This window comes from Acanthopagrus latus, chromosome 1 (genome assembly GCF_904848185.1).
Source record: "Acanthopagrus latus isolate v.2019 chromosome 1, fAcaLat1.1, whole genome shotgun sequence".
Classification (NCBI taxonomy): Eukaryota; Metazoa; Chordata; class Actinopteri; order Spariformes; family Sparidae; genus Acanthopagrus; species Acanthopagrus latus.
The window spans coordinates 4,991,662-5,011,400 of record NC_051039.1 but is presented as its reverse complement, the minus strand read 5'-3'; the positions used below and the strand labels follow the sequence as shown (position 1 = coordinate 5,011,400).

General features: G+C 41.7%; 1 protein-coding gene across 4 annotated transcripts; it reads right to left on the bottom strand.

The window, feature by feature from the left end:
• Positions 1 to 286: 286 nt before the first annotated feature.
• On the bottom strand, positions 287 to 13,109 carry pla2g6 (phospholipase A2, group VI (cytosolic, calcium-independent)). Of its 4 annotated transcripts, none has more exons than XM_037109686.1 (19): positions 13,028 to 13,109; positions 12,168 to 12,388; positions 10,965 to 11,174; positions 9,625 to 9,805; positions 9,235 to 9,422; positions 8,314 to 8,410; positions 7,866 to 8,048; positions 6,823 to 6,931; positions 5,566 to 5,673; positions 4,942 to 5,029; positions 4,680 to 4,843; positions 4,453 to 4,603; positions 4,180 to 4,316; positions 3,848 to 3,925; positions 2,824 to 2,978; positions 2,648 to 2,699; positions 2,441 to 2,556; positions 2,137 to 2,210; positions 287 to 1,557 (listed from the first exon to the last, which is right to left on the bottom strand). In XM_037109686.1, exons 2-19 carry the CDS (start codon positions 12,380 to 12,382, stop codon positions 1,413 to 1,415), a joined length of 2,451 nt encoding a protein of 816 aa, XP_036965581.1. In that variant the 5' UTR covers positions 12,383 to 12,388; positions 13,028 to 13,109; the 3' UTR covers positions 287 to 1,412. The 4 variants fall into 4 exon arrangements, with proteins under 4 accessions (XP_036965581.1, XP_036965590.1, XP_036965598.1 ...); XM_037109695.1 differs by lacking the exon at positions 13,028 to 13,109 and adding an exon at positions 12,614 to 12,991; XM_037109703.1 differs by lacking the exon at positions 3,848 to 3,925.
• Between the last annotated feature and the right edge of the window lie 6,630 nt (positions 13,110 to 19,739).

The window sequence follows — 19,739 nt, the reverse complement described above, 5'->3', positions numbered from 1 at the left end:
TTTCTACTGTAAATATAAGCCATTTTACTCATTTTACTCTGCAAAAACAGTATCAAGCTTTGAGTTTTAGTTGTCTGCTAAATTATTCATCAGCAAAGTTGATCACAAGACCCAGTGATGTGTTTTGACTTTTGGTGAATTGATTAAAGGTTGTATATTTAAATAAAATTAACTCACCTGTATCCTGATGTGCTCTTCACTGTTTATACAGCCTCACTAATTAGCATGTAGTCAGATCTAGCTCCAGTGTAAATGCTACAACAAAGAACTCAACAATTCATGCCTGTAAGATTTGGTCCACATTAATATGTTTTATTACCAGAGCAGTATACACTTCAATAATTATTCTGAATACAAAAAACATAGGAAATTTGTAACCTCTAGTTTATGTTGTGCAAGCAGCAGTCAGACTTTTTATCCTTGTCCTTCCATTCATTGAAAATTCAAGTTTTAATATCAAGTCCAGTTGTAACAGTGCATGTTAAACATGTGCTCGAGTCACTTTGACATTAGACAAAGAGGATTCAAGAGTGTATACAGTTTGCAAGCAAGTTATCAGTGGTTGTTTAATAAGTTAAATACTGTGTTAAAAGCCAAGACGAATAAAGAACTTACAGAGTAAAGGCATGAAAGTGTCATGTGGAGAAAAAGAAAGGTACAAGTTTGGGTCCCAGACACATAAGGCAGATTTCATCATCACCATTATCCCAGCTGTGCTACAGTAGGACTACAGGGTCCCATTGATGATATGGCATCATGGGAAATGTCAGTATATTTAGTGTCAGTGCAGATACTTTGGTTAAAAAAAGAAAAAGACGACCATGAGTGGGTGGGAATAGGGAGATTTATCTCAATGAGTAATGCTCTGTGTTACCCACACAATGGGCTGTGGGAGGTTGACAGTTAGCTGACATCATCACAGTCAGTCTGTGCCACTTCCAGTTTTATTTGGTTGTGACACTTCCTCCTACACTGCCCTTGTTCTTCACATACCAAAAGAGGGAAACACTCCATGCTCTCCCCCACTGGTTTACACACAAAGAGTAAACTCGCTTCACCGTGATGGTGACTGGGACAGGGTTAAGGTCACATGATGCTACATAACTTGCCTTCAATAGGCTACGTCAAGTGTCAGTCAGTGTCTCACGTATTTGCAACCATGTTCTGACATCTCAGCTGGGAAAGGATAGTCATTGTGGTCACATCATCTGAAGGATGTTTGAAAGGAAGAGCACACCCACACAGACACGACAGTCTTATATCAGACACATGGCTCGCTAATCTTTGTCCCTCGTCCGGTCACTCTCGTCCCTGACAGCACTCTTGGGACTGCCTTTTGCTCTCATATTCTCCAACACATCTACTCTCATGGTCCCATCTTCCAAGCCGCTCCTTGTGATTTTCTTGCACCTTCAATTGTCCAGTAGCAGCTTTGCCAGGGACTGGAGGGTTTCCCTCTTCTGAAACAAGTACATCTGGGTTTCCCACATCATGTCCACCAGGACTGAGTCACTCACCTCATCCAACAAAACCTCCTGAGACAACTGGGGACTTAATCTGCAAAAAACACATGATTTGTACTTTAGAAATAATACAGTGAAATAACAGCCTGTGTGGCAATCACTAATAACAGGAAACAAGAATGCCTGCCAAATTGTGTTCAAACATAGTGTTACACATAGCTTGTTTCCAAACCAATACAAGGAGTTTATAAACTATAAGTGATATATAGTAATTAAATTGGACTGGTAAGAATGATTACTGTTAAGGGTTAAACACTTGTTTTGCCATGCATCGTCTTTCTGTTGACTCACCATATCTACACAGGTTAAAAGAAACTATAAAAGTGAGGGCTTCAGTGGCTAACTTTGTTCTTGATGCGCGTGTCATGGTGGTGTATGTGCTTGACTGACGTGTGCCTCGGTCATATCTATCTGATCTGTGTCAGTAAACACAGGATGTTGCCTAATTTGTCTCTTTGATGGTTCAAAACACCAGAGGAAGTGTGTGAGAGGTTGAGAGAAAACAAAGTTGGGGAGATGGTGTGATTAAGAGGTCAGAAAAACAGAAGAGGGGACGGTTAATTAAGCAGAATTAGCAGGAAATGAGAATGCAGCAGAATTATAGTAAGCTGACCTGTGGTAGATGGTATCAATCATTTCACACCACGCTCTGGCTCTGTCCACCGCACAGCCATCAGAGTCTGTACACTTCACATTCACGGACATTTGTAGAATTAGAAACGAGAAGACAGTTGCTGAAATGCTACTGTTACTAATTATTACATCCAACATATCAGAAACTTTAGAAAGCTCCACAAGTGGATGCGGAAAACAGAATTCTTAGTGGATGAATTGATGTGAAAAACTGTGCATTGTGACTATCTAGCAGTCACTGATTTAATCGAGGACAAACATGATCATGAGCAGGCTGTACTCACGCAGTCCACCAGCATCTTTCCAAGCTCCTTGGCGCTTACGATGCTCTTCGCCAGCTCCAGAGGGTTGGAGGGTCGGAAAACATCCACAGAGCTCACCACCACCTGAGGAGGTTTACCTGGAGGATACGCAGGAGAACGGTGTGGGAATTCATAGCGGTATATGACACCTTGGACAAACATCAATCAAGACACAGTCAAGTGGCTCACCTGTACCAAGAGAGACCACGATGCCCAACTTCTTGGTTTGGTTCCCGTGGCCCTGACAGGAAGGAGGGTTAAGAGGAGTTAAAGAAAAAAAAAAAAAGGAGACAAATAAATAATCAAATGAAAAAGTCCATTTGCATTAGATATATGCAATAGAATGCAGCCGTCAGGTTGCCTACCTCTGCTTTAAAGGCTTTATTGTACTGATGGATTTCTGACATGGCGTCTAGCGTCGGGTTATTGGCCAGCAGCCCTCCATCCAGAAAGCGTCCCATTGGTCGGAAGTAGGTGGGTGCAGCGCCGCTTGAGCGGGCAGCCCGCCAAACAAGTTGTTCTGGTGCAAAAACATGGATATTCAAGTTTGTTTGTTTTTTTTTTTAAAAAGGCGTGAAACAATGAATCAGATCCGGGTGCAGACTTTACGACCAGTTTGCAGAGAAAGCTTGTTAGCGCTCACGAAGCATTCACTTTCATTCATGCTGAAAAGGCCAAAGGGCTGAAGTATGGTTTTTTTTTGCTGTCATGCTATTAAAAGCATGTGTTTTGTATGAAATCACATTCAGGAGTAAAGTTTGACATACTATTATTGGGAACAATATACAGGAAATACTATTATTCACTTCTGTGCTGAGAGCTAGATGAGAAGACTGATGCTACTCTCATGTGTGCACAGAATGATGAAGCTACAGGTAGCAATCAGAAGTTAGCGATCGGCTAACTTAAACTGGCTTATAAACTGGAAACAGGGAAAACATCTACAGCTAATTAGCATGTAGTATATCATTATAGACATGAGTGGTATCAATTTATCATTAAACTCTGCAAGAATGCGAATAAGAATATTTCTCATGTGTAAAACTATTCCTCTAAACATGGAAATATGGGAATTCATGGAGTGTTGCCACTTTACATGCTGTAATTGTCAAATGAAAATGTTTGTGATTCTGTTTCTTTAAAATATTTCAAGAGACAGTTCACCAAAAAAAAGAAAATTCAGTCATGCCCCCCTGCCGATAGAAAGTCAAGTTAAGTTTCATAGTTCACAAAACGTTTTTGGGAACTTCACAGCAAAACAGCGTCACACGGTTGTTTCCTCAACTGTGAAACTTCACCCAACTGTCCATCAGCATGGGAGCTGACAGAAAATGACTTCGGGTTGAACTGTTTCTTTAGTTTAAGTCTCTCACTCACACAGACACACACCTTCATCTGTCACCTTCCTACGCTTTCTGGGTGGCTCTTCTGTGTATCCTACTATCAACACATCCTCATCCTCCCATCCTGGAACAACAACATGGCTGGCACTCAGACAACACGGCAGAACTGAGCTTGAAATATGATGACACACATACTCAGACGTAGCTTTATTGTTACCCAATCCCAGGATGTAAAGCCACCCAGTGTGGGGTTTCAACACTGTTTACCTTGACACCATCCAGTGGTAGTATAAATGCACTGCACTACCCCTCCATCACAACATGAGCACACCAGAGCAAAGAGCCAACAAACATGACTGACTTCCTTTCCTAAAGTACCTTGTGGGATGGTGAGCGGTTTGAATGTGGCAGTGGTGGCATACGGAGGCTCTCTGTGGACGGAGGGAAGGTCATAGTTCCTGAAGATGTGCAGCTCGCCTGGATGTCTGTCTGCTAGAACACTGGTCACCATCACCCTGCACAGAAACAAATAAACGAGTGGAAGGAGAATAGAAAAGAAAGACATTTGACTTCTCTTTAAAACTTCAGGAATGGAAACAAATGAATGCGGTCCTGTTTATAATCTGGCAATGAAGAGCATTGAATAGTTACCTGGGATATCGGACATCTGTCATCTTGGTGTTCTCGCCAAACTCTTTCTTCAGGAAGTCCTCCAGCGGTGCTGATTCATAAGGTCGTGAACCTCTGAACACTTGTTCCTTCATCCTAAAGTACAGGCAGCGCAGGTACTCCATGGATTTACCTACATTAAAAGAATATCAATGTAATGATACACTATTAAAAAAAAAACGTGAAAATAAAAGGGTATATATACACACCATGGATTATAGCGAGGGCCAAAATGCCCCCAGTGCTGGTGCCAGCCACCCAGTCGAAAAGCTCTCTGGTGGGCCGACCGGCCTCCCTCTCCAGAGCGATCAACATCTGGATCAACACCAGGCCTTTAATACCTCCGCCATCCAGACACAGGAGCCGGTCCATCCTGCAGAGAGGAGGAGATGGTTTTGCTGTTTCCAGAACTGCAATTTTCTCAAGTAAAAACTTTGAAAATACTCTGAAGCTGAAGTTTTTTTAACTCACTTCATCTCCATTTTGGGGCCATCCACTTCAGACTTGCCTCTGCTCATTGCACCTACTGCAGCCCCCACATACATGATGTCCTCAAACCCTGTTAGCCAATTACAACAACTATTGGTATGGGACCAACACATACAGTAGCATCAAATTCACATGTAAGGGATGCCAAAAGTGAAAGCGTCTTCTGGTTTTTCTACAAGCCACAAAATTTCTGCTGCAACCACTATGATGATGAGATTACTAGCACAGCAACTCTCTGCCACAGCATGTTGGTTAAAAAAAAGGGACCAAAGTGATCTGACATGTCAAATAAACATGAAAACTTGTGGGCCTAGTTTCACAGAAAACTCAGATCTTGTTGGGTCATTAACATGGCAGAGGTCATGATTTAAAGGGACATTTCCAATTAAAGACACAGCTGTATCCTCGTAACTGTAGAGCTGTTTATCCAGAGAATGCATACCTCTCTATGGTTGATATTTCCAAACTTTCCAAACAAATCGCACTGAAACAATCTGGAGGTAAAACTGTCCCTTTTTTCCCACAGTAGTTAAATGTTAAATATCATGCATAATACCAAAGGCAGACATTTAAGTTAAGGCTGTAACAGCACAGCGGTGGCGTTACCTATGCCTCCAGGCTTGGAGATGGGGGGTGGACTGCCAGGGGAGGGTGGGAGGCACCGCTGGACCCCCACATTACACAACATGTCCAGCAGTATCTTTCTATTAGGACCTTTTATGTTACACACAAGCAGGCAACATGTTAGACATGCACACACACAATAATAATAAGCAGAGATAAAGACAAAGAGAGAGAGAGAGAGAGAGAGAGAGCGCAAAAACAAGAGTGAGCTGTTAGCAATTATCATGCATTTTCAAAATCAATGAATGTATCAATAAAGCAAACTCGTTTCCCATCACTTCTGCCTCAGAGCATCAAGTGAGAGGTTTCATGAACATCCATCTCTGTGTGCAAACAACAAATGTGATTACACAATAATGTTGTTTTTGAATAGAAACACAAATTCAGGAGTGACAAGATTCTGATCTGTCAATTTCTCCGTTTTTTTTTTTTTTTTACAGCACCAATTAACGGTTTATCTCATGACACCTTTTATTTAGAGCAGATCAAGATTGTACATAAATTACAGAGACCCAACAACCCCCCCGTGAACTAGCAATGCCCTTTAACAGGCAGACACCTCCATCAAAATGAAATTTCTCATACAATTATTAATAGACTTTCAGTCACTGATTTCTATCAGCTGCTAGGAACTGCAAAAACATCAGTTATCTCTGGCACAGTCATGCTGACATGCACTACAGAGTTCATGTGTCGAGGAAGCAACTTTAACGAAACATGAAACATGAAGAAAAGTGTAAGAACAAAGATTTCTACTTCTAATGCAGTACTGCCCTCTACTGTTCTGAAGATGAACATGAAAGTAGTGGGTAGAGGAGACTGAAACACTTTATTGACCAGACAATTTGTTTTACTTTGAACAATTCTTTATCTGCTGCCTTCCTCTTCAGACTCTTTCTTACTACCCAATTTTACTCAGTATGGCAGAATAATCTTGCCTATTTCAAGGAGCTTGACACACGGCAAAGTTTCTAATTTTGTGACTCTATCGTAACACACCCAGCCATTTTCATGCAACTTGACCATATTACTGGCATTTAAAGGACAGACGTGTTAAGATGTTATTATAACATTCAAACATTCATGCAGTCAAAGTTCAGTCAACCCCTCACAATGCCTTATTCCACTCCTCTCTCTTTCCTTAATCCATCCTCCACTGTACACCTCCTTGCCTCCCTCATCTCGTCTCCTCACAGTTTAGAGCTCACTTTTCCCCTCTTCTTCTTGTCTCTATCTTACCTTTGCTGGTGCGAGCAGCGATGAGTCCAGGTGTTTCTCCCAGGTCGTTGTGGATCTCCACATCAGCCCCGAACACAATCAGTGCTTTGATCAAGTCCATGTGGTCCATCTAAAGAACAGAGAGGCACATTAAGTGATGCAGTGGCATTTTTCAAGAGGTCACAATTTAGCTTTTTCACTTGTCCTATAAAATTTGGTTGTGGGATAAATAGCATAGATGCAAAATCAGAAAAAAATGTTTTCCTGTTGAAACAAGAAAATGAAAGGTCAACAAGAACTCAAACCTTCATTTTAAAACCTTTACATCATTTATAATCTTTACAACCGTAAGATATACGATGTGTCAAACCAAAATTAGTGCCTGTATGTGTCTTTTTTAAATGCTGGCAAACAAGCTTTTAAAAGGTGATTAACTCCTCTCACATGTCCGGCGGATGATTTTGCCTTTCTGGTACGTATTTGTTGTCATGAACGTGTCGCAGAGTTAACAACAGATCATTTACCTCAGCTGTATCTAGAAGATGCTAAAACTAGTTTTAAAAAGCTATTTTCAATCAGACATATTGTTTTTTCTGGAGCTAATGATGGATGTAGCCAAATAATGACATCTCGCATCTTTCTCATCTCTGTTGAGTTGCACATGCGCAGTATAAATCAGGCTTCTAAACAAGGATACCGCAGTGACATACAGTCCATTGTTACTTTTGAAAAATCTTGCTTTAGTCTCTCTTTCAAACTCTACGCCAACTGAATGACGTGCAAATGGTGCCTCGATAAAGAAGGGCGAAAAAGATGAAAAAGTATTTACGTATTAACAAACTAAGTGATTATTGTACCCCTCCCCAGTCAAGACAAATGCCAGATGTTGGTGGGTGTTTGTGGGGATTTTGCCAAGTGTGAAAGGCGCCTGTGTTGCAACCACGTTGCAAAATCACTTCTTGACATTTCCGCCCCTTTTTATGATGATTTTGATCATCGGTAAGAGATTACTGTTCAGATCAGGAAAACAAGAAGAAAGGAAAGAGGATATATTGCACACAAACCTTCATAGCTAAGTGCAGAGCTGTGTTTCCATCCTGGCCCTTCAGGTTGGCATTCGCTCCGTGGGTGAGCAGCACCATGGCCGCCTCAAAGCGGCCCTTCTTGGTCAGAATATGGAGGGGGCTCTCTCCGGTCTTACTGAGGTAGTTGACTGCACAGCCGTGTTCCAACAGTATACGGCACATCTGGAAGGGAGAGGGAAGATCTTTTTAAACACCTGTATGAAATCCTCTTGGTTTGGTTTGGTGGCCCAGAGAATGCACAGCAACATAATTACAGTTAGTTTTGTAAAAGTTACTCAAGCTCCAGCTCCAAGGTCACACATTCATTCTAACATCCTGTTCTATTACATTCATTCCTGTGGATGTGTACCACTGAGATTCAAACATGTACTGTAATTCAAACGGCTCATTATGGATATCTAACCACACACAATGTAATATTCTTCACCTCAGCAGTTTTGGCCCAGTGCAGAGGCGTCCCTCCATACAAAGAGTCCTCGGCCTGGAGCTGGCCTGGGTCGGCTTTGAGGATCTCCTCCACACAGCTGATGGTTAAAAGAAAGGAGGGATATTCACTATGTTTCAACTCAAGTACATCAAGTACATCACTTGCATGGAATCTATGCTGTTCTATTTTGAGGGACGACAAATAAAAGGGGCTCCACAATTTGTCTCAGGTTTGCAATTTTTGTACAGCTTTAATTTCCTAAATAAACTGTACCGACTCGTTCTGAAAACAATTTAGCAACCTGAACAGAAATGATGATTCAGATGCACAATAATACTTGTATGAGTTTATGTAGCTGTCTTCAAGGTACTCCTAAGAATTATCAATCATTTTAACTTTCATGTGCTGTCTTATTCCAAGTCTTTAAACCCAGACACTGGAGGCATATTGCACAAGAGTACAAGCATTTAATGTATCTGCAGCCAAAAGTCTATTGAAAAGAGAGGCACTGCAGCAGAGTCACAACGGAAACCATTACTACAAAACCATATGCTCTTTTGTGTCACTGAAGACAGTAACTTTGGACACTGTATAACTGAGTCCAGAGGAGACACAGAGAACCTCTACTGATGGTTTTGAGACGGAAGACAGAAGTGATAACAGTGCCAGAGATGTTTGATTGATTTGTTTGGGGAGAGGGTTTACTTGGAGCAGGTTTGAAAAAGTTAAGATGAGTTCAAAAATCGAATCAAATTATGACCTTAAATCACAATAATTTGAACACAAATCACACTAAGATTGTCGTGGCTTGATTACAACCAACAGAAACCATTTTTAAAAAAATGTGATGTGCCAGCAGTTCGAACCACACACAGCTGTGGTTTGTTGCAAATCATAATCCTCAGTTTTACCCCCACTCACCCCTTCTCACTGTACTTCATGGCACTGTGGATGGCATAGCCTGCTCCGCCAACGACATCACACTTTGCTCCACCCCCCAACAGAGCTTTGACGGACTCAATGCGTCCAAGGCGGCAGGAGACATGAAGAGGCGTCTCCCCGTCATTGTTCAGCTCGTTCACCCCCGAGCACAACCGCGAACACATGATCTGAATGAGGAAAGGAGAAAACGATGGACGGCAGCTTGTTACTGTGCAGTTTAGAGGACATGACGGGTTAAATACTTTATGATTCTGGACCTGAGATAGTAACTTACCTACCTACCAAACAATGTTTCAAGCACAGAAACACGGTGGTCAAAATTTCATCAGATGGAAATGTGACTGTGACTTCAGTCCTGCTGAGTCTCACCTGGATGATGGCAGGAGAATCCTGCTTAGCAGCAAAGTGTAGTGGTGTCTCTCCGTTGCGGTCCTTGATGTCGGTGCGAGCCTGGCTTTCCTCCAGCAGCTCCTTCACACACGCTGAGTCGCCTCGCTCACACGCCCGGTGCAGCGGTGTTTGACCTGATGCATCGCGGGCATTGATCTGACTGGAGACAGAAAGACAACCAAACAGGTTGATTTGCAAGGCTTAGCCACTAAAATGAATATTTTGTATACAGCTGGTTTGGATTGACCTCTCCAAGTCCAGACAGCCACTGTTACCCAGTCGTACAGCATGGAGGTGAAGCTTGCAGAGACTACAGAGTTGTTTGAGATTTACAGGATAACCACTACAGTAGGGTTAGGTCAGAGCAGAGCAGCTTGTTTCCTCAGGCTGTGAGACTTTTAAATTTTATGATTTACATGACCTTAACAAGTTAGTAATTCAACTGCTGACAGGCATTAATAATAACTTAACTATACAGAAATATCCAGTCTCCCTGCTAATGGTTTTGTCTGCTTACGTAGCTGATTTAGACGCATCGCTATAAAACTTTCATAACCAGTTAAAACTATTTGTAGCATGTTTCAAGTAACTCCAACATCCCAGATCTGGGACTTAGCTGCAAATCACAAGTTTTTAATTCCAAGATAAGATCTGTCTTCTCTTCAAATGTCTTTTTCTTGTTGTTCTTGTTGCCTTAATGTGTCTTTGAGATTAAATAATTCTTCAACAACAATGTCAGAAGACGGACACATCTTCCATATCTCGTCAACTAAAGACAACAATGAAATAAATAAATGTTTCTATTGTGTTACACTATTTACTATCTCAAGTAGCTTTCAAGTAAATGCAAATTGATTATCATGCTGTACTGAAATGAATGAAAATCAGTTGCAGCAGGGCAAACGTGTAGAGTAAATTGACCTGGAATGGTTTTAAAGCCCTGTTGTTATGAACTAATGATAAATATTTAACACTATTTGTTGCACTGTATGCATTAAGCCGGCAGCTTCACATTGACTGCCACACATTTAATGCCTCTGTAGAATAGGTTTAGACATTATAATCCTCTTTTCATTCAGCTTTATCCTGAAGAGTTTACCTCAAGCCCCTGAGCCAGAAGTTAGGGCTGAAATGATTAGTCAATTCATCATTTAGTCGAATGGTAAAAACAATGTTGATAATCAATTGTAATAATCCTTGTTGATTTCTTTATATCTTTTGATGCAGAAATGATAAAATATAACTTTGGACTCAAGTCCACTGCCACAAACATGAGCGCTGTCTCAAGCAGAAATCAATATCAGCACCTTTCCTCTTACCTCTGGACATAGTTGTGTTTGAGACAATCTCTCAGGCCCGTCTCCACCGCAATGTGGGCCGAACTCCAGTCCGGGTGGCTTCGGATACAGTCCACAATAGGCTGGGCGGCCTCTGCCTTCAGAGGAAGTGTCTCATAGAAGGGGCGAAGCTTGAGGGCATATTGGGGGAACCAGTTCATGGCATCTTCCTCTGACGCCACCTGAAACAGCCTGGTTAACAAAGAGCAACGATTAAGTGGTTGGTCACATTTCACAAGAGCCGTAAAGGGAAATCGAAATGAAGGGTTAGGGTTATGAAAATGTTGGGAATGTGGTAACACTGCTACAAATTACATATAAAATAAATAGTATGAGGAAGGAAGATAAATCCAGAGATAGCTCTATTTTTCACTCCCACTGGCAGGAGGCAATCTGTAAGTTAGGCAATTATTGGTTTAAGCTTGTCAGGTTTCATAAGGAGCAAAATGGAAGTTTTCAAAACTTTGGTATTAACAATAAATCTTAACTAGAAGCCAATGTAAAATAGGCAACACGGTAACAGAGTCTTGACTCATATTCCATCAGTACTGCTTATTTTTGAGTTTCTTTCTCTTTCTATCCAACTAAAAATGTGGAAGTACGATCATCCACATCTTAACAATGATCACAAATATACTGCATACACACAATCTGAACTTGTGAACAAATGAGTGGGTGGCTCTGGCTGCAGGCAACATGGAGGAAGATAAACACTGTTCGGTGGCTTATATTACCGATATTGTAATGAAACATATCGGGTTGAAAATCTGCAGAGTTGCCCTTTAATTTTTGTAACCTTTATATCTGCAAAACAGATGCTCTGCAGGTCATGTTTTGAAAGTTGCTTTGACAAGTCTCTGCACACAAGTAGCAAATATTCAGTGTAGTTTTTCAAAATGCTGATGATAAGTTTGCATGGATCATAAAAACAATCTTATCTTCGTAGTTTATCAGTGCTTTTATGATCTATGGCTGAATGACCCCGGCACTGAATCATTCAAGATAAAAGGCTGAAGTGAAGATGGTGACATATGTCGACAGTAATCAAACCTAAATCACAAGGTGGAAGGCTGCAAGTATTGAACAAATTTGCAAGAGAGTTTCAGCTTACATCTGCATATTTAAATCTAGGTCAGCCACCTGATTATGACACATATCACAGTCCACTGTGTGATCAGTACTGACCTCAGGGTCATGGTGGGCGTCTCAGGGCACATGAGCAGACAGTCCCATGACTGACACTGGGTGTTTCTGTACAGGACCATCCGCCCCTCCTCTTTCAGCATGACTTTGCCTCCTCTGCCATAGTCTGACAGCGGCACATCCCTGACCCTGTACGGGTTGGTGAAGAGGGTTGACACAGAGGACACTGTGTCCAACAGCCGGCCCAGGAACTGCATGGTCACCTGAGGCAAAACGACAAGAGAGCTTAATGAAGACTCAGACAGCCTCCGGCAGCAGTCTCACTGTCTGACTGATGTAAACATGCAGAAACTGTTCAGCCCTGCCCTCTTTGTCAGCCAAGGGGATTACTTTCAACATTAATGAATCATTTATTGCATCCCAAGGACAGGGCTGAAGAGTAGCAACAGGTGTTAACACCCCACATGTTACATATTGTGGCTACTTACAATCTGTATTGTTGTTATCAACGACCTGCACCGCCCTAAACAATGTTGTAGCTAGTTCAATAGTTCAGTACTAGCTCAGCAACGGCATGAATATACATCGCGGGTTAGTGGTCTACTCTCCACTGTCTGTTATGAGAGAATATCTCCTGTTTACGGATAAAAACGGGTCTAGTCTTTATTTAAATGATGAACAAGTGGCTTCTTTCAGTTTCTAGTCATACCGAGTCACTTTGACGTTAACTTATCAACGCTAAAAAAGCAGAGAAGCAGCGCACTCTGTCGACAAAAAAAATCCCCCTCAGCTCATGTTTCTGACGGAGAAATACCAAATATAACAGTGTATGTTACAGTGAAGTGGAGCTAATCGTATTAACTCGTGTGAAAGCAGCCTTTCCGGTGTGTGTTCCTGCTTACCTGCTAGCTCTCCTCTGTGCTGCCTGACTCCTGACAGCGACATCAACAACCGCCGCACTGCAACCAAACCTGCTCCGAATCTCGACTGACGTTGAGTTCGTCCAATCAGAGCTCAAGAACCGGCGGGGGGGCGCGATTAAAAGAGGGTGGGGCTTAGAACATTAACGCCCTTCTCTTTGGAAAGTCCCACCAGCAGAGAGAAGACCTCTGATGGTCCTGTGATCACGAGTTCTATAAATGTGGTGAGGGGGAACATTATGTTGAAACTGATAATTCAGCATTTTAAATCAAGGAATATGAAAAAGCACACATATGCACAACTCAGAAGTCAGTTTACTGGGATATGGGTACATATGTGAATGGTTATGCGATCAGAGTCAAATGAAATATGTTGCGTTGTTTTGGGGACTATTGATATTCAAACAGCACAAAATAGAAATTAGGATATGTTACAGGATAAATATTTCAAGTGAAACACCTTAAGCACCTACTTAAATTGCACTTTTTGCATTTTTTTCATATATATTCATATTATTACACTGAGTCTGTTTAATTCAAACACTGTATTTATTTATTTATGCATCCAGCCTTCAACAAGGCAATACTTTAACACTTTATTTAAATACATTACGCATACTTACCTCTGTATATAATGCACACTTATCCCCTATATACGGTGCACATCTCTTTTTTCCTGTATATAATGCACATAGCATACAGTCCTTTCTATTTTGTGCCTTTCTCTCCTATCTAAGAGCCTGTTCACACCAGCCCAAGTAATTTTGCCACCGTGAAGTTATGTTCCCGGTTTTACTGTTCTGTCCGCGTGCAACCGTGCTTTTGGAACACTGAAACCGTGGTCGTTTGAAACCGGAGTCCAGGGTGAGGTTTTCGGCCGGTTGCGTGTGTGTATGACAACCGTGATTAGTTCCATTGCTTATATCAGAGCTGAGCGTGTACCTTTGTAAATGTTGCATGCACAACAACATAAACACAGAGAGTAAAGACAGTTAGAGGGTGGTTAGAGGTTGCTAGAGTAAACGTTCACTTGATAGGCTTAAATGGACGTGACAAAGTTGTTGTTGTTTATTGGCTTGCTGTCAGCTGTGTTCAGCTGTAACGTCCAGCTGCTCAACCTAATGCAACAATGGCGGCGCCTGGATGAGCAACAACGGAGACTGCTCCTCTTGCTAGCGACCCCAACTGCAACTTTTTCAAGGACACAGTAGCGACGTGCCCGGCGTCAGTGGAGGTTCTGGACGAGGCCAGGTCGGCCAGGCCCCTGCCTGGTGGGATATTTTCGAAAACCAGAAAACCAAATCCCTAACTGCTCTACTCTCATTGAGCGAGATGCTTCGCTCGCACATCCAAGGACAGGTCACAGTAATGCGTTTGCCTGTCGATGTGGTTAAATATCCTGAGTTGCTTTTATTACACCAGTCGTGTGGACGCAAAATTTTATTCAACAAAACCTTGGCTGCAACATAACCTGGTCAGGTGTGGATAGGGCTTAAATCTTTTTCAGTATTTTCCAAGTCCTGTAGTTATTGTATGTCTGTCTAACTCCCACTGTAACAAGTGAATTTCCCCGATGTGGAATGAATAAAAGTCAAGGGTCAGTAATATATCCCAACATCACTAATCAACTTGGGGGTATTGACATATTGAGACACAACACATTGAGAACAATACCTCAGCCCTTAACAAATAACATTACGTTACAACAGCAAGTGTAAAACTTCCTTTAATAATACATTCTATCAAGACATAAACATCAAGCAGATTGAGGTGTGATTTTTTTTTAACAGTTCAACTCACTAGAAAGAGCTTAACATAATTCCACCAATCAGAACAGAGGAATAACATGATTGGAGGACCAGATCCGTGTCTGGTCCCGGTCCGCCTCCGAGCTGTCACAGCAGTAAGAGCTGATAGGCTTCACTCCAGTCTACGTATGTAATTCCACTGGCTCCGCTGAGTTATGTATGTACTCGTTGCAGCTCCGGCAGGCTGGACTCTTCCGTAGCAGATACGTAAGCATTCTATTTCTGCTGGAGGTCGGAACTTCAATTCAGCACAGAGCAGACAACAAGTCAGACACCGAAAAAACATAATATCTAGTTAATTTTTTAAGAGACAAATCCAGAGGGAGAGACAGAGAAACTGTAGCAAACCCCTTCCACAATGTACGTGCAACCAGTGGAATCCAGGTGATCTTACAGTACTTTTCTGCTGTCAGCTAAATCCAAGCTAAAGCAAACCGCAGAACTTACCATAGACAGAAGTACATGGAGGTGTCCTTCACTGTCTTCCGGTCTCTGGGGTTGATCCAGTGAAGGAAGGATGGACTCGAACACAGTACTCTCCTTTCTCACATGGAGGTCGTCTCTTTCCACGATGTGAGTGTGTTCCTGCACATTGAGGTTCTTCTTAAACTTGTTACTGGAAACGAGCTCCTCAAAGGGATCAAGAGGGATAAATTGGAAGACCCCACAGCTCAAAGCTGCAGCACAGTTTGACAAATTGCCAGATGCCAGCGCGGTTCTGTGGGCTGAGCTGCTCCTCCAGAATGTCGCAGCAGGCTCGAACAATGTCCATTATGGTGAACCAATCGGCCATTAGCAGCGTAATTCATAATTTTACCCGATATCAGATTATGGACTCACCAGAAGTACGGGCTGCATTTACAGAGGATCGTCTTGTGGACTTGAAACCCAATATCCTTGACACTGATGATTGTGATGAGGGGCACTAAGAGGTAAAAATTCAGCGGGAAGCTAAACAATGCAACAATCAATAATAATAATAATAATAATAATAATACATTTAATTTATATAGTGCCTTTACACCAATCAAACACTGGTGGTGAAAAGCTTTGACTTGGTCACTCATCTTGAGTTTTAGTTGTAGTGTAATTTTGTTAAACCTGGGTTTGTTGTGCCTCAGCAGGTTGATGAGTGAGGAGAGAAATGAAAAGAAAAAAGAATGTGATTTAATATGTACAGAGAGAAACAGGCTCAACGGTCTCACTGTGGTCAGCAAACGTGCTTTGACCTACGTAGCGACGTGAGTTTTCACAGCAAAACTATTACACTCAGACCAGAGTCTGGTCAGTCTTGTGTTTGTAACATGAAGTTGAACTTATTCTTGTGGTTTCGCAGCTTCGAACTTCCTTTTCAGCAGTCTTAATTTAGAAACCAAAAGCAGACACAATGCTGCTGCTGCTGCAGATTGACTTCAGGAGCCAATACAGTAAGACATCTCCTGAGATATTTAAGAAAACGGTCCTGACTTGTGGCGAAACTGGAGGAAATCGAAGATGTCAAGGATGCTGAAATCATCATAAAACATGACTGTGATGATTTTAATTATTATATTCATATGTTGTATTTTGTGCGCATCTCCTTTCAAGGATCTCTGCAGGTTTGAACAAGTCAAATTTAAGACTTTTTAAGACCTTGTTAAGACCATTTTGAGCTGAATTTAAGACCTACACCAAGTACGAAAAAGTGAGAGAGGGGTACAATTTTTTACATCCAAATCTGTTCTCCGCTTTCACAGCGGAGTTGAGCCGAAGATGGTTTGAATGTCGCTTGACTGAGAGATGGCAGAGGTGGTTGAGGTCGAGCAGAACTGGATGAACTTTGACCGGGAACTGGTGACAAAGGACAAAGCGTGTGATAGCCTGACTTCACTGGAGACTTTGAGAAGCTAACTGGTGTATTTCCGATTTTGCATGTTGTACCAGTAGTACAGCAGATAAGCAAAAACATCTTTCAAATCTGGAAGCACCAAAATTTGACTGATTGTACCTCTTGGGTCATTCTTGTGAAAAATCCCGTTAACCACGTAAATTTCAAAATGGCCACCATTTTTTAAGATGGCCACCATTTCGACCATTTTTTTAACATAGAATTTCATTGTCCTGGCCGAATTTGATGATTCTGGTGTTGAATTGCAGGTTTTTAATAATGGAAAATTCAAATTGATACATCAGAAATCCCTTTTATATCTCCTTTACCCATTTACTCAGAATAGTAATGTGAAAAATATACATAATCACCATTATTTCAGCAAAGTTTTTATTTGGAGATTATGTACAAAAATTCATCATCATTTTATTGGCACATGAGCTGAATAAGATCCTTTGGTTACTACTGTACATAGCATTTGTACTGCTTAGTATAAAATATACAAACTATAAAATGTAAAATGCAGTAACCTGAACACTTAAGGATCAATGTATACTTTTCACACTGATAACATCTGTAACCTGAATAACCTGAACATTCCAGGATCAACAGTTATGTTAGATTAAATGTACATCTTTTCTCTCTTATTCAGATCTTTTTTAGTATTTCTTTAGTATTGCACTTATTGTATGTCTGTATGTCTGTCCACCTTGCTATTGTGACAAGTGAATTTTACCGATGTGGGATAAAATAAAAGTCTAAAGTTTAAAGTTCATTGACAATACCAGATGCCAGAACTGAAACTGGGGACTCTGCTGTTGGCAGATATCACACCAAGTTTCGAAGCTGGATTTCCTGGGAGCTTCTAGCTGTTTTATTGCAGTAATCAGTGTAAGCTGTCTGTAGAAGCTCATATAGACTGCATGATGTTATCTGATGTGTCTGACGTGTCCTGGTGATGCTTGAAGCCACTAGAAATGATTCTGCTGTCCCAGGAGATGCGATCCCTGAGGAGTCCAGCCACTGCCCCAGAGAAGACTGCCTATGGACTTAAGTGATAACAAACTTGTCTTCACCTTACTTTTCAGTCCAATGCCAGTAAATCTGTTTTGTTACTGGCTGATCAGCAGCAAAGATAGGTACCTGACCTGGATTCAGGGATTCAGGAAAGTCAGGGATTCAGGAAAGTCACTATATCCTTGATCTTGTCCATCACATGCCTAACTGTGGCAACTGACTGAGCCTGATCTCGAAGGGGAGGTGTCAGAGATGTAATGCTCACTTTGAATGGTGGGCTTCTTGTCAATGAAGCATGGTGGGCTTACCAAGTGACATTTACCGTCCCATTTCTGCCCTCAATCGCTATGACCTTCTGCAGCCATTTGTATTCATGTTCCAGTTGTAGCCTCAGCAAAGTGGCTTCTGGATCAATCACACCACCATGTGGGGGAGATGGCTCCTTCTTTGTAAAGAAGGCAGGGTGAATGTTGGTAAAGGAAGTTCTTGAATTTTTTCACTTGTTGCTGTTGTTGCAGTTATGGGTTATGGTCTATGTTATCCATGGTGACAATCCCCTCCGCAAAACTAGCAGCCCAGAGCCCAGTAAGCAGTTTTTTTTCTTTCAATGGCTGAAATATGGTAGGAGGAAGCTTTTTAGCCTCTCCAGAGTTTTAAATATGGCTTCTCTGTGGTCAAAAATGTATGGTTTGATAGCAAGATAGTTAATATTGGACAATTCAACAAAAAGTTGCCCCAAAAATAGTATCTCTGGGCAGGAAATGGTGGCCATCTTGGAAAAGTGGCAGCCATCTTGATTTTTGCTTGGCTAATGGGTTTTACCAAAAGAACAATCCCCAAGGAATATTTGTGCCAATTTTGGTACTTCTTTCCACTTGTGAAAGATATTTCTGAAACAGGATGCTGTCTGACTCACAGGGACGGAGGTTGTTTTCAAGGGGAAAGTTCATTGAAGTCTTGGTCCGTAGGACTGACCGTCACAGTGATTTATTTCATCACAAACACGTGGTGAGTTGAAGTTTTTTGTCACAGACGCTGTTTTTCAGGCAGAAATGTGAGGACGAGTCGGTAGGACAGACAGCAGGACAGACAGGAGGACAGGCGCTTCTCCACGTATATCCACGTAATATATTTTTCCTCAAATAAGCTGCCGAAGACAGTTACAGTTGCTATGTGACTTTTGTTTGGTCACGTAACGTGGCTTTGCAGGACATTTCTGTATATTTACTTGAGCGAGGGAACTGTGTTGTTATCAGACTGTCCGATCGACACGCCCTCCATACGTGCAGCCGGCGTTTCGGAGCAAAATTTCACCCCTGGCTGCCTCCGCAAAATTCACACGGAGGCGAAGGAGCAGAATTGCCGTAGGATGGCAGTGTGAATGGGGCTAGTGATGCAGTAGAATTAATAAAACACTTGACCTGAAAATTCCTGTGTCCGTCGGTCCTGGTTGGGGGCTTTTGCTGTTTTGCTGAGAGAAAGGGAACAAAGATGAAGATGATTTATTAAATCCCGTGCATATTATGTGATACCAAAGATCCCATGCGGTCCACCGGAAGGGGCAGGACCTCTATATTCAAGTTATTTTTCTTTTGTGATTTTGAATAATAAAACAATTTTTAAAAAACACTATTTTCCCTTTTTATCTCTTGCATTTCGAAATATCTAACAAACCAAGTGGGAATAGAGATATAGACATGAAGATACATGTACCACGAAAAGTTAGTGATTAAAGTTACACTAACAAAATGTTCTGCAATAGTTTAACAGGTGCATAGACATGTCTTGGTTTGGAGGGAGTAGACTCATGTCCTCAGTGTTTTTAAAAACATGGCTCCGGCCCAGAACAGTGGTATGTTTGGAAATAAAATTTGTCTTCTGCTGCTTCCTATGTGACACAACAGACTAAATAACAACAACAACATCAGCTCTTCTGTCACTGTGACCCGGGGGGAAAGTTGTCCTGTGTTTTCAGGGAGGAGTCAACATGGCGCCGCCTGTC

Coding starts and splice junctions, on each gene's coding strand:
- pla2g6 (XM_037109686.1), bottom strand. CDS start 12,382: ATGCAGTTCCTGGGCCGGCTGTTGGACACAGTGTCCTCTGTGTCAACC. Junction 4,604..4,679: donor GGCCCTCGCTATAATCCATG/GTGTGTATATAT, acceptor CTTTTAATGTAG/GTAAATCCATGGAGTACCTG. Junction 2,211..2,440: donor GAAAGATGCTGGTGGACTGC/GTGAGTACAGCC, acceptor GTGAATGTGAAG/TGTACAGACTCTGATGGCTG.